At 36.0% G+C, this 23,478-nt stretch overlaps 2 protein-coding genes across 6 annotated transcripts in view; one reads left to right on the top strand and one right to left on the bottom strand.

Annotated features, from left to right (window-relative positions):
- Positions 1-10,822, top strand: part of SMC4 (structural maintenance of chromosomes 4) — a 45,933-nt gene extending 35,111 nt beyond the window's left edge. For both annotated transcript variants that reach the window (XM_003991946.6, XM_019810495.3), the window contains exons 17-24: positions 781-907; positions 5,419-5,608; positions 6,881-7,025; positions 7,300-7,473; positions 7,908-8,090; positions 8,238-8,470; positions 8,994-9,177; positions 9,651-10,822. In XM_003991946.6, the coding sequence (XP_003991995.3) occupies positions 781-907; positions 5,419-5,608; positions 6,881-7,025; positions 7,300-7,473; positions 7,908-8,090; positions 8,238-8,470; positions 8,994-9,177; positions 9,651-9,803 (1,389 nt within the window). In that variant the 3' untranslated portion in view covers positions 9,804-10,822. The remainder of the gene's footprint in view (positions 1-780; positions 908-5,418; positions 5,609-6,880; positions 7,026-7,299; positions 7,474-7,907; positions 8,091-8,237; positions 8,471-8,993; positions 9,178-9,650) is intronic.
- Positions 10,823-11,143: 321 nt separating this feature from the next.
- TRIM59 (tripartite motif containing 59) lies at positions 11,144-22,927 on the bottom strand. 4 transcript variants are annotated; one of them, XM_023260429.2, is made up of 3 exons: positions 22,786-22,927; positions 21,749-21,826; positions 11,144-14,299 (listed from the first exon to the last, which is right to left on the bottom strand). In XM_023260429.2, the coding sequence occupies exon 3, from the start codon at positions 14,294-14,296 to the stop codon at positions 13,085-13,087; it is 1,212 nt and encodes a 403-aa protein (XP_023116197.1). In that variant the 5' UTR covers positions 14,297-14,299; positions 21,749-21,826; positions 22,786-22,927; the 3' UTR covers positions 11,144-13,084. The 4 variants fall into 4 exon arrangements, with proteins under 4 accessions (XP_023116197.1, XP_019666056.1, XP_006936355.1 ...); XM_019810497.3 differs by having other exon boundaries at positions 21,753-21,826; XM_006936293.5 differs by lacking the exon at positions 22,786-22,927 and adding an exon at positions 22,539-22,657.
- Positions 22,928-23,478: the final 551 nt, after the last annotated feature.

The raw sequence follows: 23,478 nt of genomic DNA, 5'->3' as shown, positions 1-23,478 counted from the left end.
TATGTCTTATATTTATACAGATATGTGTATAGATTTTTACGGAGTCATGTTAATTTTTCTTAGTAAATTGTGGTTTTCTTTCCAAGCCAATGTAAATTTACTTTTACAGCTGCATTTGAGTGTGTTCTTTATGTCACAATTTGATAAATGCTTTTCTATGTTATTATGAATACTGCTATGTTTAAAATATCCCAGTTAGAGGCTTCTGGCTGGCTCAGTCAGTGGAGCATGCAACTCTTGATCTCACTCTTGTGATTTCGAGCCCCACATTGGGTGTAGAGATTACTTAAAACTAAAATCTTTAAAATAAATAAAATATCCTTGTTTGGTATATCTTTATGCACCCAATTATTTCCTTAGGTTAGATTACTAAAATTATGGTTATTATCCACTATGTGTACAGTGTTAAAGGTATTGTTGTATGATGCCAAATTGTCTTCAAATAGATGGTTCCAATTAATTTACTTTTAGTAGCATATGTAAATAATTATTTTTCAAAGTCTTTGAAAACTAGGCGGTCTTCACTGTGTTGTGAGTTTGCTACTCTGTACCTAAAAGTGGCATTTTAACTTGTATTTGTGATGAATTACAAATTTCATGTGTTTGTTGGCCATTTTCATGTTTTATGTTAACTATTCATGTTTTCTGCTCTTTTCCTATTAGTATTTGTCTTCTTCTTAAAGATTTTAAGTGTCTTTTTTTTATTCAAAGTGTTTAAGGCAAATATCATTGTTATAGTAAGTTAAAATAATGATCTGTAATGTTAAAACATTTCTGTAGCGTTTAAGGGAGCAAGAAGAATATTTGAATGTCCAAGTTAAGGAACTCGAAGCTAATGTGCTTGCTACAGCCCCTGACAAGAAAAAGCAGAAGTTACTAGAAGAAAATGTTAGTGTTTTCAAAAAAGGTATGTGTATGTGTTTAAGGGTACACACTTCCTTCTTTTTTTTTCTTTTTTTTGAGATTGCCAAAAATAGGTTTTTAATATTTGAAATGTTTAAAATAGTTTGTAGAATAAAAATAGCAGTTGTGTACTTATGTGCAAGTCAGCTGCTCTGTTTTATAGTTTCTATTATTTCTTTTTTTTTTTTTTAATAATTTCTTTTTGAGAGAGAGAACGCACAATTTGGGGAGGGACAGAGGGAGAGGGAGAGAATCCTAGGCAGCTCTAACACGGAGCGTGACCCCACAAACCATGAGACTATGATGTGAGCCAAAATCAAGCGTTGGAAGCTTTAACCAACTGAGCCACCAGGCACCCTCTATGATCTCAATCTTAAAAGGTTATAAAGTAAGTACTATTAAGTACTTCATTTAGCCAATAAGAAGACTTAAGGCACAGAATGGTTTATATAATTTGCCCAAAGTCGTCATATATATAGCTTGTAGAGGAATTGAGGACCAGAGCAATCTGATTCCAGAACCAGTGCTCTTAATTTTATATTTTGTGTAGTTTGGCTCAGTCTTACCCTTCAAGATAATAGTTATTTTATGGATTTAGGAAACTGAGTATCTGGGGAAGCTAAATCACTTTAAAGCACACAAGAAATAAGTGGCATACACATGAAGAAAAACAGTCTTTGAAAACTTAAAAAACATGTTTTCCTTCCAGAACTTTTTTCTTTTGTACATGTAAATATTGTAAGTGTTCTACCAGTATACATAAAGCAAGAAAGGGAATTCATAAGCTTATAGCCAAAATTGGCTTTGAAATTTAAATCCCCTGATCATGCACTTGAACAGCCCTGCTTCTCTTTTCATGTTAGCTTCAATCAAACAGATGTGCATCTTATTGCAGGAGGGGGGAATGATAGGTTATAATTAGATCCCTTCCTGGCTTACAGTATTTTAGCTAGTGAACAGCAAACACAGCCTTTTGTCACATCCTCAGGAAAGACCCCTGTTACAGTTGAATTTGTGAACCCAGGAGGGCACATACTGATTGTCCAACCAAAGAACTAGTTGGGGGCTAGGGCGTTTGGATGGCTCAGTCAGTTAAGCTAAGCATCCGACTTCAGCTCAGGTCATGATCTCACAGTATGTGAGTTCAAGCCCCATATCAGGCTCTGGGCTGGCAGCACAGGTCCTGCTTTAGATCCTGTCTTCCTCTCTGTCTGACTCTCAAAAATAAATATTAAGCAAAGAAAAGAAGAACTAGTTGGGGTGGACTTGTAGTAATTATTCAAATGCTCCAAAAATGAGTTTTCTTCCAACAGAAAAAGAGATAAAAAGATATTAAGTAGACCTACTTTGCACATTGAATATTCACCAGTACCCGTATTAACTTTATTTTTTTTTCCCCAGATCTTTCTTTTTTAAGTTTATTTATTTTGAGAGACAGGCTAGGTGGGTCAGAGAGAGAGAAAGAGAATCCCAAGCAAGCTCCGCACTGCCAGTGCAGAGCCTGACACGGGGCTCAAACTCATAAACCGCAAGATCATGACCTAAGCCAAAACCAAGTGTCGGACAATCAACTGACTGAGCCACACAGGTACCCCTGTCTACATTTTTAATATTAAGACATTCACAGGGTGCCTGGGTGGCTCAGTTGGTTAAGCGTCCCGACTTCAGCTCAGGTCATGATCTCACGGTCTGTGAGTTTGAGCCCTGCGTCAGATTCTGGAGAGCCTGCTTCAGATTCTGTCTCCCTCTCTCTCTGCCCGTCCCCTGCTTACGCTCTGTCTCTCAAAAATAAATAAAGGTTAAAAAAAAAATTTTTTTTTTTTAATTAAAAAAAAAAACATTCCCTCAGCATCTGCTGCTGGCCATGACCAGGTTTGTTTAAGTGCCGGTGATTGAGCAGTGAACAAAATGAAGTCCCTCTTTTTAAGAATCTCACGCTTCAGATTAGGAAGCTGAACAAATACATTGCTTTTTGTATTGGGTGGTGCTGAGTGATAATAAAATCAGGGTTCACAGGACAGGGTGGAGATAGGGAATCACAGTGGTTAGATAGGCCTCTACTAGAGAGACTTAAGCAGAGACACAACAGAAGTATGAGTGCTATGTGATACTTGGGAGAAGAGCATTTTAAGATCGTAGAGGTACATAGGCCCTGAGGCAGGAGTATGCTAGGAGTCTCCAGGAACACAAGGAAGCCAAAGTGGCTAGCGGAAGAATCCAGATAATGTAGGGCCTTATAGGCCATGTCTCTGAGAGAAATAGCCACCAGAGTGATGTAAGGTGGAAGCGGCATCATGTGACAGGTTCCCCCCCCCCCCCTTGCATTTATTTTGGATCTGTGTTTTGTTCTTGCAGACACATTAGCTTAACTCTTTCTCCATACAGTATTTGTTGTGACTGGTTTGGTGGTACCCAATTGTCAGATGAGCAGCCAAAAACGTATGTGTGTCATAACATTTTCACAGAGACTACTGGAATCTGTATTTCATTCTTACTTGAAAAGGAAGCTTTGACTTTATTAGGAGCCCTATATATGTATATAGCTCCTCTCATGGAAATACTGGCTATTATTAATAGACTAACACTATTGGGTAATATCAATACTGTTAATATCTTCTGTGAAGTACTCATTTCTGCAAGTATCTCTTTAAAATTAAATTTCATTTTAGAATTTAAAATTAATTTAAAATTAAAAATTTTTTAGAATAGCTGTTTATAGAGAATGGGGGGGGTGGTTATAGAATAAAGGCTTCAAACTTATAGATGATATATGCCACATAGTTTTTCCTTCTACTTCTAATAGACATGCTACTACAGATATTAAAAAAGAAATGCATGGTAGATACATACTTAAGAAAATGTCCTGCAAGTTGGACTCTTTCCAGGGGCATTCTGGCCCACCCCCAGTATAAGTTGTGGTGCCAACACACATAGTAGCTGGTGTTTTGACCCATAAGTGAGCAGAGCACGCAAGTAGCTTAATGGAATTTTAACTTCAGAGAACATTGCCACTGTGAGCAAAATAATTCATTAAATAGAGTATTTTGGGGAGTGGAGAGGGATTACGAGTCTTGGCAATATAGAACTTTTAAATGTGTGTATTTAATAACCTTAGGATAAAAAGACGCTACAGAAGGCCAAAAAGAAGACATGAATTGTTTTTTGTTTCAGGAGCCAAGTGGTGATTTCAGAAATGTAAAAAATGAGTTGTTGGAATCCAACTCTGATAATGTAGGACAAAAAAGGGAAATGGTAAATTAATGAGATATGTAGACTTGTTGGAATTAATCTACCTGACGAAGAAGAGACAGTGGAGGGGGAGCAGTCATTAAGTCCTCATGCAATCCTGTTTTCAGCAAATCCTGCCTGGCTCCTATGGCAAATGCCCATATTCCTCCTGTAGGAGCTTTGTGGGATTCTTTCCATAAGTTAACATTTCTGTTTACCTTTCTAGACATAAGATAGCTTGAACTCATCTTTTTGCCACCTGTCATTCTTTCTCTATTGTATAGTGATCCGAATTCAAATATGGAGAAGAGATTCCACCCTGGCTAGTGTAATCGGGATCTGTGTAGTGTATGTGTGTGTTTAAGAGAGTATTAGACTGTTTACAGAATCACTGGGTGGGATAACTAAAGAAGGAAATTCTAGGTTGAATATCTAAGAATGATATCTAGAGCCATTCTGTAGAACCATCAAAGGAACTATACTGCCTCTTTTATAATTGGAAAGTCATCTCTCAAATTGGGAAGATGGCACTGCAACTACCAACGATAGAAGCACATTGCATCCGTTCCAATTCACGCCATCAAAGTTAGTGCTGTTGCCTGTCAGTATTCACAGAGCTTTTGACTGAACACCAGAATTTCTAATGCCACCAAGAAAATACAAATTTCTGTCACTGCTTGCCAGCAGAAACATGTTCATCACGTATGCCTTCCAAATTATGTGAATTTTTTCAATTGAATGGACCCTAATTATGTCTGAAGCCTAGATATGAGGGAATCTGGGAAATCAAATTTTAGTTTTCTGTGCCATAGAGAAAACTGCCAGTTCATCCTCCCTCCCTCACTTTGTTACAACATGTGAGGGAGTACTTTAAGTTAGGTTAGCAAAATAAAACAACCACAGTTCTTTTTTATCACAGACAAGTTAATAGGCACATAGTCTGAGGGCAGAAATCATTATGAGACCAGTAGTCAGTCAAGGAAGTACGTAAGAAAAAGTTGCAGAGATTTTTGGAAAATGCCTGAGGGCATGAAGCCATTAAACAGGTTGTGCTTATGGCTAAGCCAGGTAATTTAACCATGTGTTATAATACCATTTGTTCTGACATGGGGTATTCTAGTTTATTTTGGGGGGAGGTATTCTAGTGGGTTTTTTGAGATTCACTTTGCCCAAATTTGTAAAATTTCTTTTGCATGCATCAGGTTAAGTCATATGACTGAATAAGTTTACATCTAACAAGTGATGTGTGTGAACCTAGAAACATGGAGTTCTTTCTTTTTATTTCAGAATATGACAGTGTGGCTGAAAGAGCTGGTAAAGTAGAAGCTGAGGTTAAAAGATTACACAATATCATCGTGGAAATCAATAACCATAAACTCAAGGCCCAACAAGACAAACTTGATAAAATAAATAAGCAATTAGATGAATGTGCTTCTGCTATTACTAAAGCCCAAGTAGCAATCAAGACTGCTGACAGGTAGAGTATGTGTACTACCTAACTTGTCATCTTGCTACCTCCACTGTGGAAAAGGGGGTTATATTTAAATGTAATGCCCTTCAAACATTTCCACTGTTATTTATTAAGCCTGTCTGACATGTTTTTACCTAACAGGACTTTAGTAAAGGGAAGCCTATAAACATTTTATGACCATTTTTGTGTATGTTTTAAGTGGTAAACAGGTATGCCGTGACATACAGAACTCCCCAGTTACTGTGTGCACATAAAAATTAGAGTTTTGTTTCTCTGGCTTAGAGGAATAGATGGTTGTTAATTTAAATAGATTTAGATCTTAGGAAAATAAGAGGTAAAAACGAGACCTCTTGGCAAAATTGTCTTGGTAACTTTCTAGTTTACTTGATTATTCCATTGTCCCAACTCAACAAAAAGTTATTAACCATTCATAGATTTTTTTATTTTTTTAAATTTTTTAAAATGTTTGGGAGAGAGTGCGAGCGGAGGGAGGAGCAGAGAGAGAGGAAGACACAGAATCAAGCAGGTTCCAGGCTCTGAGCTGTCAACACAGTGCCAGATGCAGGGCTCAAACCCATGAACTGAGAGATCATGACCTGAGCCAAAGTCAGAAGTTTAAACGACTGAGCCACTCAGGCGCCCCTCATAGATCATGTTTTTAAATTAATTTTTAGAATATTTATTGTTTCTAAGGAATTAGAGCTAAATTTAGGTATACAAAATGTTGAAATGTAAACAACTGTTTCTTTTATCTTAAAATTATAACAGATTGCATATTGATTATCTGGTTCATTTGTGTATTTGGTTCAGAGATAAAGCACTAATAAGCCATTTGTTTATGTTAGGAGCAGAAGTTTGCCTAAACACATTTGTCAAAGTAGAAGTAACTTTTTTAAGGGAAAAAATAGTCCTTGTTGCCCTCCTTGGGAAGCACATGTTGCCCTAACTGGGAGGTATTTTTTTATTTGAGTGTATAACTTCATGGGTGTAGAGATTTAAGAATCTCCAGTCTGATAAGACAAGACAAAATAATAATTCAATGGACAACTTTGCTTCATCATCTAAGTTTCATCACCTTATACTGAGAGGTTAATATACAACATCTCAGAAGTGTTATGTATAACATAAAAACCAATTCAAGGATGGTTTTAGTAAATCATAAATTTTAACATCTGTGATAGAAAAATGTCTCATTAATATGGCATTTGTTGGTAAGTTGTCAGAAGCAAGATAAATCACACGTTACTACATCTTTAATACATCATTTTGCTTGTTTAGAAATCTTAAAAAAGCACAAGACTCCGTCTTTCGCACAGAGAAAGAAATAAAAGATACTGAGAAAGAAGTAGATGATTTAACAGCAGAACTAAAAAGTCTTGAGGACAAAGCAGCAGAGGTTGTGAAAAATACAAATGCTGCAGAGGTAAGATTTGAAGACAGGAGTGAATGGTATTTGAAGCAGTTTAAAGGGTTGGGATATGTGACATCAGCTTACACAGTAATAAGCACACAATAGGTCAAAACTTTTATAGCTGTATTGTACAATAAAAATGAGTACTGTATTGTAACTTTTCTGTAAATAAACTGTAAAATGCATGGGACATAGGAAGAGATTGCTAACTTCATCTCTAATGTGAAAATACCTGTTCTTTCCATTTGGGAGGGTCCTACCTATGGTAGTTCTTCTTGGTTTCTAGGAATCCTTACCAGAGATCCAGAAAGAACATCGTAATCTACTTCAAGAACTAAAAATAATTCAAGAAAATGAACATGCACTTCAAAAAGATGCACTTAGTATTAAGTTGAAACTTGAACAAATAGATGGTCACATTGCTGAACATAATTCTAAAATAAAATATTGGCAAAAAGAGGTAAGATTGTTATCATTTAGTTAAATGTAACTTTAAAATATCCTTTATGAAAAAGAGCTGTTTATTGTTTGTTTTGTGTGTGTGTACTTTTGAGACGTTATTCTTAATTCCGAGAGAAAATCACTAGATTTATAGAGAACATAATCAATAACATATAGTAATTGTTATATACAGAAAAATCTGAATAATGGGTACATTACTCACCATCTTCACCCCAAGGCTGATTCAGAGATTTAACAGAAGACTTCATGAACACTTTGGAACACTAGAAATATTTTTCTTGAAGTCTTTTGAAAAATAATTGCTACAGAAATTAGCCACAATTCCTTAGAATATGTTTTAGTAGATAGGTAATTTGTCATATTGATATGATTTTTTTAAACAATAACTTACAGTTGTGACATCCCTAATGCTCATCTACACTGAACTTTTAGATTTCGAGAATATCATTGCATCCCATAGAAGATAATCCTCTTGAAGAAATTGCAGTTCTGAGCCCACAGGATCTTGAAGCAATCAAGAATCCAGATTCTATAACAAATCAAATTGCACTTTTAGAAGCCCAGTGTCATGAAATGAAACCAAACCTTGGTGCCATTGCAGAGTATAAAAAGAAGGTATGAATAAACTATTAATGATTTAGTCAGATTCTTTTTAGTCCTTAGCCTAAATTGTCAACTTTAATTTTATATAATTAGCAGCATTAGCTCTCATCTCAAATGAATAACTGAATAGGTATTTTTCTCATGATATTTTTTTCATAGGAAGAATTATATTTACAGCGGGTAGCAGAATTGGACAAAATTACTTGTGAAAGAGATCATTTTAGACAGGCATATGAAGATCTTCGGAAACAAAGGCTTAATGAATTCATGGCAGGTTTTTATATAATAACAAATAAATTAAAGGAAAATTACCAAATGCTTACTTTGGGAGGTGATGCTGAACTGGAGCTTGTAGACAGCTTGGATCCTTTCTCTGAAGGAATCATGTTCAGGTTTGTAATTTGTACTGAGTTTTGGATCCTCTTGTTAACATATCTCTACATATTCTCCAGACTCTATATTTTAGGGGTGGGATGTGAAGGTTAGAGCTACAGCTTGAGTGTTTTATTTGATGATAAACACTAATTCATTTACATACTGGCAGTTTGTTAGCATAAATCTTGGGCAAGCGGCAAATATTTAATTTTACACAATTTGTCTAGTTCATCTTTTAATTTTTGAGCCATTTCAACTTAACATCAAGATTTTAAAATTGCAAAGCAAAAAAATATGTGCTGGAAATGGAAGAATAGCAAGAAATATTTACTGACTTGCTATTTAAATCTTAAGATTTTGGTAGGTGTTCCTGTGTATTCATCCTCCAATAACATTTTTATAAAATAACCCCAAAAAGTTTAGATTTGTGGAAAGCAAATTAGAGATCCCCGAGGAAGGTGGTAGAAGCCATTTATGGAAAACCGACCATGAAGTTGTTACCTGTGCAAGTAATTTGACTAATAGATTTTTTTAATTCAGTGTTCGACCACCAAAGAAAAGTTGGAAGAAGATCTTCAATCTTTCAGGAGGAGAGAAAACACTTAGTTCATTGGCTTTAGTATTTGCTCTTCACCACTACAAACCCACTCCCCTGTACTTCATGGACGAAATTGATGCAGCCCTGGATTTTAAAAATGTGTCCATTGTTGCATTTTATATATATGTAAGTAATCATTTAGAGGTTTTTGTTCTGAGAATTTTATTAGGTTCCCTTACAATACACATGGAATTCATGGACTTACTTACTTTTGAGCTTTTCCCCTATACTTTAATTCCATGTCCTATGATATCAGAGACCAGGTCCTTTATTTGAACCAAGTACTTCCTTTTTGGACAAGTAAAATATAAATTGATAATGTAAAGTAGCAAAAAACACAACTAGAATCTCTGATCTTCTGCCTAGATATTATCTCCACTAGAAGACTTCTGGCAACCATGCTTCCAAAAATAACCCAAATGCTTCTCTTAACTACTGTGTCATGAATTATCCATGCCATCACTCATGTTCGTGTTAATTATCAAAGTAATGTTGAATTGCAAAAAAAAAACATTTCAGGGAAGTCAAATTTAGATGTTGATTACAGGAATACTTGTTATTACTGAACACTTCTAACCTATTTTTTTTTTCCTCTTTAGGAACAAACAAAAAATGCCCAGTTCATAATAATTTCTCTTCGAAATAATATGTTTGAGATCTCAGACAGACTTATTGGAATTTACAAGACATACAACATAACAAAAAGTGTTGCAGTAAACCCAAAACAAATCGCATCTAAAGGACTTTGTTGAACTCGTTTATATCCAGGATTCCTCAAACTGAATTCACATAGATTCAGCCTATTGTATTATTGAGATTTTCTCTTTGTAAGGATTATAATATGAAGTACATACTCCTAAACTGGATCATGTAACTGGTTTTTATGCTATTAGGAGACATGTTATAAGTCTAATAAAATATTCTCTGTACCTGCCTCTTAGGCTGTAAGAATCTGACAGTTTGGTAAACAGCAGCAGGCTATGGAGAAAGTAAGATGCCTGCAGGGTGAGGTGATTTGTCCTTAGTCCCACCTTGTTGCCAAGTTAAAAGGAAGTTCATTGATGAGCAATAAAGTTCTGAACTAGAGCATATTAACCAAGAGGCAGCAAGCATACCATCATGCATCTTTGACCTACACAGGAAAAGCCTACCAGCTACTTAATTGAATAAATTCTTAAGGTATTCTATTTAATTTACTAATTTAGACAATCATTGTATCTACAACCCAAACACTGGGAATGTTTTGTTTTTTAAACCGTTGTGAATTCTGCATGTTGAGAAGTTAAATATTTTATGTGCTTTTCTAAAACTTGTGTTTAAAACTTCCAAGAGAACCAGCAAACTGAGTATCTGAGATAACTCATCAGTTGAAAAGGAATGAATACCCACTATTTTTGCCTCATAAAAATATGTAGGGGTTAACAGCTTCCTTAGTATAAATGGAAATTATATGCTGTTTGTCTATCCAATTACCAGGGTTTTCCCCCCCGTCCCCCTTTAATTTTCTACACTGCATTAGCTCAGTGTTATAGTGCTACGGAAAGTTGGCAACCACTTGGTTTTCAAGAGGAATTTCTTGATATTGATTAAAAAGTCTTTGCCCTATTTGATTTCTAGATATTGATCCTAAGGAATTAAAACTAAAAGCTCTCTATTCAATGATGATTGTTTAGGTACTTAAAAAGATCCAACAAAGATGGTTTGTATCATAACAGTCATTAAATATGTAAATACATTAGCATGTACTTAAATAAAGTAAAATCAAACTCCAGTATGGTCATTTGTTTTAAACCAAGATTATATAGAAGGGAAAAGTAAAACTATAATCATGCTTTTTCAGTGGGTGAGAGTAGTGGTAAACGGAATTTAACTCTTACTACATGTAGAGTTAATTCCCATAACCTATATGAATTCCAAAGATACCACTCCTGAGTTTGAGCACCTTATTATGACACTCAGTGCAAGTAAAGTACCAAAATAAGTTTATTAAAATATTTTGTTATACATAAAACTTAGAAATATATCAAGATTATATACTTTAAATTTTATAATTTCATACTCCTGGTAAAAATTACAAAACAGAGGCAGCATGTGTAAGAATCAGTTATTTGTATTCGGGACTATGTTCATGCATACTACATAAAATTTGTAAATAGTTTTGTCTACTAAGAACTGGCAAGTTACAAAATGTTTGTCAAACCTAAAATGTTCATAGGTATATGCTTCAATTTTTAGTTATAAATGATTCTTAGATATAAATTAGAAGCCTTAATTTAATAAAAATAAAACTACTGGCTTAAAGTTTTGATACCATGACAGCAGGACTTTCAAAATAATTATCAAAATAATACATGGGTTCTCCCATATGCTGGCTGTATGGCCTTGGACAAATTACTTTGGGGTTTCCTTATCTATAAAAAGTAGAATACCTACTTCAGTAAGTGCTTGACCCATAATAGCTAACAAATATCAGTGCTTACTAATACCTGTACTCAAAAAATACATGGCATTTTTGTGTTGTGACTAAAATTTAATGCAACTTCAGAGTAAAGTTACTATGTTGTATATTTCGATACTTCAATCTCTCTCCCCTCCACTTCCATTAATACCCTGCAAATGTTCTTTGCCCACATGACTGTTTATTGTGCTAGATAATTCTGATCATAAATTTAATACAGCCAGCCATTTTTGTGTTAAGACTTCTTCTCAGTAGGGGCACCTGAACGGTTCAGTTGAGCATCCGACTTCAGCTCAGGTTGTGATTTCACAGCTAGGGAATTCGAGCCGTACGTCGAGCCCTATGCTGATAGCTGAGAGCCAGGCTGAGAGCCTGGAGCTCATGTTCTCTCTCAAAACTTAAATAAACAGGAGTAATTTAGAACTATAGTCCTATTCATGACATTTTATATGTAACCTAGGACCAGGAGCATTCCCTAATATGACCTGAAAGTCTGTGCTAGGTAGGACTCCTAGGGAATGGATTCAAGAGCAACAGCTGATTTAGGATTTCTGGAAAGCAAATAACCTTATATTTACAGTTCCATGGACAAAAGAGCCAAAAGTCCTACCACAAGCACAATTCCAGTCCCTGTTAATAAGGGAACTAATTAAAGGGATTTGACTTAATAACTACAGACTCCCATTTAAGCAAAATTCAAGAAAAGATTAAATTATTGGTACTTTGATATTCACATAAGCAAATTGCAGAAAACTTAAGACCATTTTTAAGACGAATATAGTTAACATGATGCCACCTAACTCTAATGAGGATGGAATATATCAACAATATACTATTCTAATAACATGTTTTTAGAGCTTTTATCCAAAAATTGGTAAGACTAAAGCACTAACCAAAAGTCATTTACACAAACCATAAAGTAAAGACCATTATTTGAAAGGTCACTGTTCCCTAACACATTTCCAAAATCAGCAGTTTGTTAGGAATGAATGTTGATAGATTTAATGCAATGTTTATCTAAAATACATTAATGTATCATGTATGTTTGATCAGAAATAACCTTAATGTAAGCAATCCCTTACCACTTTTAGACTGCTGCTTGAATTAAAACCTCTACTCACCCTCCTGGTTTTGCCCAAAGGCTCCGGGGCCACATCAAAATACAGGTATATATGCACTTGAGGGATTTTACCATCTTTTAACCTAAAAGCTATGTATACATAAAGAACTGCAACACTAACCAACCACTGCAGCATATGATGATGTAAAAGAAATAATCTAAAAAACAGGATTGGTACAGAAATACTTCAATGTCACAGCGATAAAGTCAGCATCAAGCAAAATAAAATAGGATAATGTATTAGTTACTAGATATTCTAGTTTAGACACATTCTGTGTCATTTCTGACATATTTCCATCGAAGACACATGGATGGTTTAACATTTCTATGTATTTGTATTTGCAACTCTGATAATTTAGTTTGCTATTTATCCATGCTACCCTATTTCTCCCTTTAGCAATTGTTGGTCTCTGCTGTACAGAATAAGCCTATTTAAGCAATTCAGATTTGAATTTTCAATGAGAAAATATTTTCCACATGCATTCCTTCAGTAAATATAAAGTGTGACATAGCATATTCTTTAAATCATGCAAATTGTTAGATAAACTTTGGTAAACAGATAGAGAGACTTCAGAAAAACATATTGAAGTGATTTCATTTAAAAAGGTGATTATGTGTTGGTTAAAAAAAAGGATCAACATCAGTATCACTGAAATTAATGTAACTATAACGATGTTTAAAATCTTAAAAAATTCGACTTCTTTTTCATCCTTATCAGGCCAGGAACATGGCATCCTCTTTGAAGAAATTTTCATTTCAGGAATGAGAAGTTTCTTAATTTGTCCAATTTCTGTCCTGCTCCAATCTTCTTTCAGTATTTGGCTTACTCGAGGATAAATTTCAACAGGGTGAACCTCAGGAAGTGGTCTTTGTTTCAAAATCTGTACATGTTGGCGGATATCATCAACTTTTTCAAGAAATTTCAGTGGAGACTCTTCCTGTAAAGATGTTGTCAGTGTCATTAATTCAAGCTGCTGCTCTCTTATTTCTTTCATTCTTTCAATTTGTGGAGTGTATTCTTGATTAATCAGATTGCTAACATTACCAAGAGCAGCTAGGAAGGTTTTTTTTTTCTGTTCTAATGTATCACTAAGCTCCTTAAAATACTGGAGAACAACTTCCTTATCACTTTGGACCATCTTCTCTGAATGAGATTTCTGTTCTTCCAGCTTTTCAATAAGACGAGTAAGATCTGTCCAGTGTGTGTCAGTTAACTGTTCAAGCAGTTTTTGAGGTGTATCCTTTTCTTTCAGATAGGCACTCTGAAGATCATCTATGGGATGACCATGATGTTGACCTATGGTAAGGCAATGACCACAAACTAATTTTTTATCTAGGAGACAGTAAACATTTAATGGTTGTCTGTAATGTTCAGGACAGGTAACGATATCTGGATGGTCTTCTTGCTGGTACTTTTCAATTATAGCCCTTAATGCAAAATTAACAGGTAAAGATTCAATACCACTTGGAGCAATTTCAATAATACTTCTGCAATTGGGGCACTTGAGTGGAATTCGTAAAGGTCTCCATATATAAAAGTTCCCAGATGCTTGAAGAACATTTTCCAAGCAATTTCTACAAAACGTATGAGAGCATGGTAGTACACGAGGATCTTCAAAAATACTGTAACAAATGGGACATGTTAACTCGTCCTCAAAATTGTGCATTTCCTGTCAAGAGAAAAAAATATTTTAAGCCTGCTTACAACAAAGATACCTGTACATACTATGTAAAGTTTCAGGTGTTAACCTCAAAACTATTAATATATTGTGCTTGTCATTTAAAAGACAATAAGATGTTTAAGATTTTTTAAATGCAGCTTTCTGAGTAATACAACTCCTAATATGTAACAGACTGATCATTTTTAAAAATTTACTCACCTTGGGACAAAAAAACATGCTAAACAATTCTAATTTATAATTCTTCAAATTAAAGTTATTTAAGTTTGTTGCTATGCAAAAGTAAAATTCAGTGTTCTGCTGAAGTCTACTTAATGATAATCTGTGCAACTTTTTACATCCTAAGTGCTAAAATCAAAACTGCACAAATAACTGGAAGTCCTAGCCACAGCAGACAGGAATAAAAAGCATCCATATTGGTAGAAAAAGTTAAAATGACACAATACTTTATATAGAAAACCCTAAAGACTCCCCCAAAAACTGTCAGAATAAATGAAGATTCAGTAAAGTTGCAGGATACAAAATTAATGTTGTATTTCTATACGTTTATTAAAGTAGTAGAAAGAAATTAACACCCACATTTACCAGAATAAAATGCCTAGGAATAAGCCAAGGAGGTAAAAGACCTGTACTCTGAACACTATTCAACACACCAATTGAAGAAACTGAAGATGACATAAATTGAAAAACATGCCATACTCCTGGATAGGAAGAATATTGTTAAAATGTCTATACTACCTAAATCAATCTATAGCTTCGATGTAATCTCTATCAAAATACCAACAGTACTTTCCATAGAACTAGAACAAGCCTAAAACTTGTATGAAACCACAAAGGTCCCTGAGTGCCAAAATAATCCGCAATCCCAGATTGCAAACTACAAAGCTGTAGTAATCAGTATGATACTAGTATAAAACCAGACACAAAGGACACTGACATGGGCAATCTATGGACAAAGGAGACAAGTACATATGATAAGGAAAAGATCTCTGATTATATTAGGAAAACTGAACAGCTATGTGCAAAAGAATGAAACCACTTTCTTTACACCATATACAAAAATAAAGTGGATTAAAGACCTAAACATAAAACCTGAAAACTCCCTTAAAGAAAACAGAAAATAGTCTCTGGGACATCAGCCTTGGCAACGTTTTACTCAATAGGTCTCAAGAGAAACCAAAACAAGTAAATTAAAACTACACCAAAATAAAAAGTCTCTGCCCAGCAAATGAAAAGGCAATGGAAGAAGACATTTGCAAATGATACCTGATAAGAGGTTAATATCCAAAATATATCAGGAACTTCTTTAACCCAACACCAAAAACCAATCCAATTAAAAAAAGGGCAGAGGATCTGAATTAACAGTTTTCCAAAGACATCCAGATGGCCAACAGACACAATGTTCAACATTACTGCTCATCAGGGAAACGCACCTCAAAAACCATGAGACCTTAAGTTTGTCAGAATGGCTAGTATCAGACAAGAAATAAGTGTTGAGGATGTGGAAAAAGGAATCCTGCATTGTTGATGGAGTGTAAACTAGTGCAATCACTGGAAACCAGAATGGAGGTTCCTCAAAACACTAAAAATTGAAATCCAATACAACCCAGTAATTCCACTACTAGGTATTTATCCAAAGAAAATAAAAACACTAATTCAAAAAGATATATATACCCCGGGGCGCCTGGGTGGCTCAGTCGGTTAAGCGGCCGACTTCAGCTCAGGTCATGATCTCGCGGTCCGTGAGTTCAAACCCCGTGTCGGGCTCTGTGCTGACAGCTCAGAGCCTGGAGCCTGTTTCAGATTCTGTGCCTCCCTCTCTCTGACCCTCCCCTGTTCATGCTCTGTCTCTGTCTCAAAAAATAAATAAACGTTAAAAAAAAAAAAAAAAGTTTAAAAAAGAAATATATACCCCATGTTCACTGCAGCATTATTTGCAATAGACAAGATATGGAAGTAACACAAGTGTCTATCAATAAGTGAATGGATAAGATCTGGTGGGTATGTGCATATGTATATATAGATACATGTATTTATATATGTATGTGTATAATATATATAGATACACAATGGAATAACAATCAGCCATAGAAAAGTCAGATCTGGCCATCTGTACAAACAACATGGATGGACCTAGAAGGTATTATGCTAAGTGAAATGAGACTAAATACCATATGATTTCACTTACATGTGGAAATCCAAAAAAACAAGCAAACAAAAACACCAAAACAGACTCACAAATACAGAGAACTGGTGGTTGCAGGGCAGGGGTGGGTGGGATGGTGAAATGGGTGAAGGGGCTCGGAAGGTTAGGAGCCTTACAGTTGTAGGGTAAGTCACAAAGATGAAAGATACAGCATCGGGAATACACTCACTGGTATTGTAATAGCGTATTACATGTATTAGCATGGTAGCTGCACTTGTGTGAGCATAGCATAATATATAGAGTTGTTGAAACACTGTATTGTATACCTGAAACTAATGTAATATGCATCACTTATACTTAAAGGTTAGGATTTTTTTTAATGATGCAAATACAAGCAAGATTAAACATTTCGCCTAAATAACAAATTGGCATTAGCAAAATTATAGTCTTTAATTCAAGAGAATTCATATTCCCAGTTGGCTCAACAACAGTTTCTAAAAAAAAAAAAGTATTAATAATTTCTCTAATTACTGCTACTATAAATTTCCTAGCTTCTTGAATTGAAATACTAGTATGCTTAAAGCCCAGAATCAGCATAGTGTAATATTCCAAAGTAGTAATTTGAATATTTGGAAGGGGAAAAAAATTTTTTTTAATGTTTATTTATTTTGGAGAGAGACAGTGCAAGTGGGGGATGGGCAGAGAGAGAAGGAGACAGAATCTGAAGCAGGCTCCAGGTTCTGAGCTGTCAGCACAAAGCCCGATTCAGGGCTTGAACCCTCAGTCCTTCCAATAAAAATCAGTTTTCAAGATGAAGTGTTGATTGGGGTTAACTATGAATTACTGACCAGTAGAGTGTTAGTGGTAAAGAACATCCTCAGTCCTCTTTCCTTAGTGAAAGAAACCCAGCAGTGGTAACCTCTTGGCAAGATATTTTTGACATTTCCAACAACAGAAGCCTGAAATTTTGCACCCTACCTCCTCTTAAAGTCTTAATTTGTACCGGTTTTCAAATGCAAGCCACAATCTTCAGGACCTCCTTAGCCCTGATAGAGAAAGATCAAGTTACACCACCATTTAGAGAACCTTAAAGAGCAAAACAAAAAAATCCAAGTCCCATTCATGTAAAATATAAAGGTTACACCAAATCATCCTCTACAAAACTAACTTTTAAAAGTTTAAGAAGACATCTACAAATAATTCTGTACTTTTAATTATTAAAAACCTCTTTGGATTTTTTGGCTCTATGCTCTTTCATCATTTTGGAAATCAAACTCTTATTCAGGTCTCATTGGGCCCAGCCTCCTCCCCAAATTAGATCCTGTATTAATCTCACTGAATGCTGTACTGCCAATTTACAGCACTTAACTGGAGTTTATTTAAGAGAATTTTGTAACATTTACCTATATATTAAGATGTAAGCCTGCAATAAGAGCAGGAATTATGTCTAAACACAGAACCTGACACATAGTAGGTATTACTCAATATTGGTTGAATAAATACTCCCTCTTAAGACAGTAATGTTAATGTCAGATCTTAGTTTTGTTTTTTAAATAGCAAAATCTCTATTTTGTTTAGGAAGAGCTATAATAGGAGAGTCTACAAGTCTATCAAAAAATACTCCATTCAGATTGACAATATTCAGAACCCTAATGGGCCAAGATGTGTCACATAGATAGTAAGCTTAAACTGTGAAGCATTCCAGGAAACTAAAGTAACTGGGCAACAATACAGAAGATGACATTCACTGCAGGTAAATGCAAGTGAATGCATGTTGGGAAGCCTTCGTGACAGCTCTAATCACACAAAAACGATCCATGAAAAACAAACCTGTTCTCAGAGGACTTTAGTGATGTCAGAATTCATAATGAAGGAATAAACAAAACAGCACTTTGCAGGGAAAAAATAACATTTGAGCAGTAGACACATATTCAATTTAGATTTAATATTATTTAATGTTTTAAGTACCAAAATTAGGCCTAAAACAGAATCTAAACCTTCCCTCCAAAGTCCCCTATTTGTCAAAAGCTAGAAAACATTTTCCCTGAGAACCCATCTGGGGACCCCAAAAGCTCAACTTCGTTTAGAATGAAGATATTCACAACATTATTGAAAGAAAATGTCAGCTCTTGAGTTCACATAGAAAGCAAATATGGTCTCAAAAGTTAACTTTCATATAATTAGAAATTTGTGGATAACTTGAAGATACATAAATCAAATTCCACTCTTGGAATTTGGAAGACTACCCTCTTGCTGAGTTATTAAAAACGGGTTTTAGGCAATAAATTTATGACAAGTCAGAACTGGTTAACAGAAGCAAGCCTTGCTGAAAATAACTCTGTAAAATAACTGGTTATTGCCTGAGAAACATAAGATATGGGTGGTTATCATGCTTAGAAGCTAATTCTTCCAAAAACTAGTACAGCATTTTATGCACCAGAAGTTTTCCATATCCAGCCCAGACTTTTGGGGAGGGTGGAGAGGAGAAAAAAACTTCACCTATGTATATTTTCTAGGATGAGTATCTTAGATTTAGCTATGCTGTATGTATGATACAACACTGGAAACTAGAAGGCAGTGAAGGAATGGCCTCAAAGTTCTCAGGAAAAAATGGCTTCCAACCTAAAATTCTATACCCAGAAGAATAAATTTTGAGGGTAGACTGAAGACAGTTGACATGAGAGGCCTAAAAATGAACACTCATCCACCCTTTCTAAAGAATCTACCTCAGGGAAATAAGAAAAGCAAGAATTCTCACTCCGCTAATGGTGAAATTAAATCCAGGACAACTGTGCAGCAAGTATAGGGAACAAGTCATCTGGAAGAAGATGACAGATCCAAAAGGAAGGTCTTTGAGAAATGGAACTGACAGACTATCTCATCTGAACATAGAGGTAATGACAAAACTAAATTTTGGGAAAAGTGACTGAATTACATGGGGCACCTATATGTCTAAGTCAACTGAGCACCTGACTCTTGGTTTTGGCTTGGGTTATGATCTCATGGTTTGTAGAATCAAGACCCCACGTTACTTGAGCCTGCTTTGGATTCTCTCTCTCTGCCTCCCACCCCACCATCTCTCTCAAAATAAAGAAAAAAAAAGTTTGCCATTTGTTCTGAAGATAGATAATATAACAAGACTCCAAAACCTAACAAACACAAACTAAAAATCAACTAATTTCAAAAATGGATACTGTTCTAAAATCCCGAACACAGTATTAGCAAAAACAAATCCAGAGTACATTAAAAGAATACAGAACAATGACCAAAATAAGGTTCTTCCCAGAAATGTAAAATTAATTTAATAAAAAGGAAATTATTAAGTCAAAGGAGAAAAACTGTATGATCATAAAGGATGTGGAAAATATGCATAATAGAAGATAGTAAACAATTCACAAAGATAGAAAGTGAAATAGTGCTAGAGGGAGACAAGATGGAGAGTTATTGTTTAGTTCCAGTTTGGGAAGATGGAAGAAGTTTGACGCCAATGGATCGTGACAAGTTGAACAAAAATGTGAATGTACTGAATGCCACTAAACTGTATACTTAAAAATGGTTATAATGGTAAATTTTATGCATATTTTCAACACAATAAAAACTTTCAAGTTTTTGCCTATTATCTAGTCTTTCCTCTGCCAAATTAATTGTAGAATCTATTTATATTATTTTACACTTTTAGAAAGCAAAGAAGTAAAATAAAAGTAACCCATGTAAAATGTTCTTTTCCTCCAGTGAGTACTAAAACCCCCCAAAACACTAATAACTTATTTCCAGATTTCCTGCTTCCCTTTTTAAAATCACCAAGAAATAAATATAATAAATCTTTTTCAGAAAAAAATGAGGCTAAATCATCTACTTAAAAGTCATTTCACAAATTTCTTGTGTTTCAGTGTCAAAAATAAACACACTTCTGAATTTCTAAACTTTTTATGCAGTCTTTCTCCAGAAAGCTGATTTCCTATGGAGCCTCCACAATGTCCAACTAGCATATTATGGATGGTCAGTACACATAATAGATTATGGAGAATTAAGCAATACAAAAAAAAAAAAAATTTTCCATTCTATTAACAGTTTAGTGTGTAAACTACTTTTTAAGTTTTAATTCACTAATAATGCCTTTCATCTCTACACATGAACAGTAATAAAACATCCATTACATTTTACAACCTCTGAAGAGAAATTATGTTTACCACATTATAGAGTTAAGTGACTTGCTCTAGAACTTACAGTGTGAGTCAGCTATAAGTCTGGAAAAATTTTGATTGGGTCTCCCATATGTTGGCCCTGATACTATGCATATGTAATGCAATTTAAGATTACTTTAGAGGTGCCTAGGTGGCTCAGTTGGTTCAGCATCCGACTCTTGATTTCAGCTCATGTCATGATCCCAGGGTTGTGGGATCAAGCCCCACATTGGGCTTGGTGCTAAACGTGCAGCCTGCTTAAGATTCTCTCTCTGCCCCTCTCCCCAGCTTCTCTCTCCAAACTAAAAAATAAATAAATGCTTTAAAAAAAAAAATTTTACTTTAGAAATACAATTGCACCATCTATATACATAGGGAAAGATTTTAAAAATACTTTTATACACATAAACATACAAAAATAATGAAGGATTCCCATAACACTTTCAAATAAAAAAAAAAAAAATCCTATGGTCAGACAGGACTTTAACTCTGCCCATTTGCACTGTTCTTTTATTTTCACATTAACCTATTTCCCCAACCTAAATTGCATATATATATATGCAATTTAACCAGGAACTGAAACGAGAAATTAAGGTTTTCATTGCTTATTCCATAATACTTTTCACAGTGAAAATCTATTTGGTGGAAAACATCCAGCAATATGTCTGCTGAAAGGCAATGTTTAACATTACCTAAAATCAAAATTTCACCTTGCCAGACTAGGTAAATTATGGTACCTTACTTCAAAGGATAGCTATATAATCATCAAAAAAATGCAAACCAGTATGTAAATGGATAGTAAAATGGTGTCCAGGTAACAATAAATGCAACCTGCAGATCTGTATGCATAAGACGATACCATTTGTGTGTTTAGATGTACACAAATCCTTGTAAAATTTCTGAAAGAGTATACAAAAGTGACTAACTTCAAGTTATAAGTCAAATGAAGGAGTTGTTTACTTCTCATTTTATGCTCCTCCTAGACGGCTTGAATTTTATACACGTCTTTTTTTAAAAAATTAAAGAATCTCAACTTACACTTGAAATCATACACTTAGTAAAAATTTACTGAAAATTTATTTTGTATTCACTTACTGGTTCAGAGCTTACCTACTTTGTTGATCTTCTGGCTTAGCGACTGAATATACTTTATCTTCTCCAACTTTTTCAGATTCTTTTATTCGTATTCTAAAATTAAAATAATTTTATCTGAATGTTTGCAATTTACATTCTCAAAAAATGTATTAAATATGACATCATAGGAATGGTTATTTCACTCTACTGTTTATCTCCTCTATGCCTCATTGTGTTTTTATAAAAATAGTGACAAATATCAACAGTTGGTGCAGGAGAGGTATCACCTGTACCTTGAAAAGCCCAACAATTCTGTGACCAAATAAATTGTCACAAAGGACCTCTTTTTGTAACGTCAAGTATCTTACGAGCTCTTAAAAATGTTAGCCAACAATGGTGATGACGGAGCAAACATTCACGCTCATTTTAGACTGCTTAAAGTTAACTTGAAGACAAGAAACATCCATGGGACTGAAAGATCTTGCCAGCTTAAAATAATAAACTCTGATTGAGGGTATCCCATCATTATTACGTCCGTACATCTCAGTTCTGCCATTTAAATGTTGTGGGACCCTGGGTCAGTTTTTCCCAATGCCTCTCAGAACTGAGGTTTCACACTTGTAAAATGGGCATAATTACGCCCACTCTGTTAAGTCTCAGGAGAACCTCTCACAACGAAGGGCCTCAAAATAACAGCCTTCTCTTTCTCGAAGGTTAACGACAAATCCTCCCGAGCCTCCCTCCTAATGCACTTCCACCGCCCCCGCGCCCTTCGCCCCCCAACCACGCAAGGCAGGCCAGTTCTGTGGAGTGCCGCTCTTCTCACCCTCCACCACAAAGGGCTGCTCCCTCACAGAGAAATGCAGTTCCACACCGGAGGGAGGAACACGAGATTCCCCAAACTCCCCACCTGGGACAAGAGAGAATAAACGCAGTACTCATGCCCACCATCTCCATCAGCAAGCCCCTGGACTCTCCTCCAAATACACCCAGTATACCAGCCTGTGCTACAGGGAAAGAACAGAGACCCAAAGTCGCATTCTCGGACCCAAAGGCACGCTCCTTAGACTCACCCCGGGCAGGAAGAGACAGAGATACTCCACAGGCAGAAACAGCTCTACGGCCTCCAGGCTAGGCGTCCCCGAGATGCTCTGCGTCCCCGCCCTCCTCCGCCCTGAGGGATTTCAGGTGCCCAGATGGGGCGGGGCCTCGCGGAGCCTCCGGGCGCAGGCGCAGTCTCCTGGCAACATTCAACTGCGTAGCATCCGCCAATGGGAAAGAGCGCGGGGCCCCTGTTCAAAAGTAAACTGCTCGCAGCGCCTGCGGAGGCAGAGACGTAATTGCGAGGGCCTGGCTCCAAACTCTGGGCCAGCTTCCTGCACCTGCGCAGTGGGCGCGGGCCCGCCTCTCAGAAGCTCTGGAGGCACGCGGTAGGAGGCGCTTTAGTGCGTGCGGGCGCTTCTAGCGGCCAAAGTCGTGGGCTGGGCTCCCTCTTGGGGCGGTGAGATGTCCGCGGCTCCGGGAGAGGTGGGGCCTGGCGGTGGCTGACAGTTTCTACAAGAACGTTTCATAGGACTGTGTCGGAGCCAATCCGGCACGTCCAGATTCTGGACTTTGACGCGCAGCGTCTCCCTTTGTTACCTCACAAGTGCCCGGTAGCGGGACGTCACCGACCCTGAGGGCACACGCACACCGGTGCGCAAGTTCCGTCCCCCCGCCCTCCAGGCGGACCTGGACCCTAACTGAGTACTTGGCTGAGCCTAGGG

This window comes from Felis catus, chromosome C2, assembly GCF_018350175.1.
Source record: "Felis catus isolate Fca126 chromosome C2, F.catus_Fca126_mat1.0, whole genome shotgun sequence".
Classification (NCBI taxonomy): Eukaryota; Metazoa; Chordata; class Mammalia; order Carnivora; family Felidae; genus Felis; species Felis catus.
This window is presented reverse-complemented; position numbering and strand designations above follow the sequence as displayed.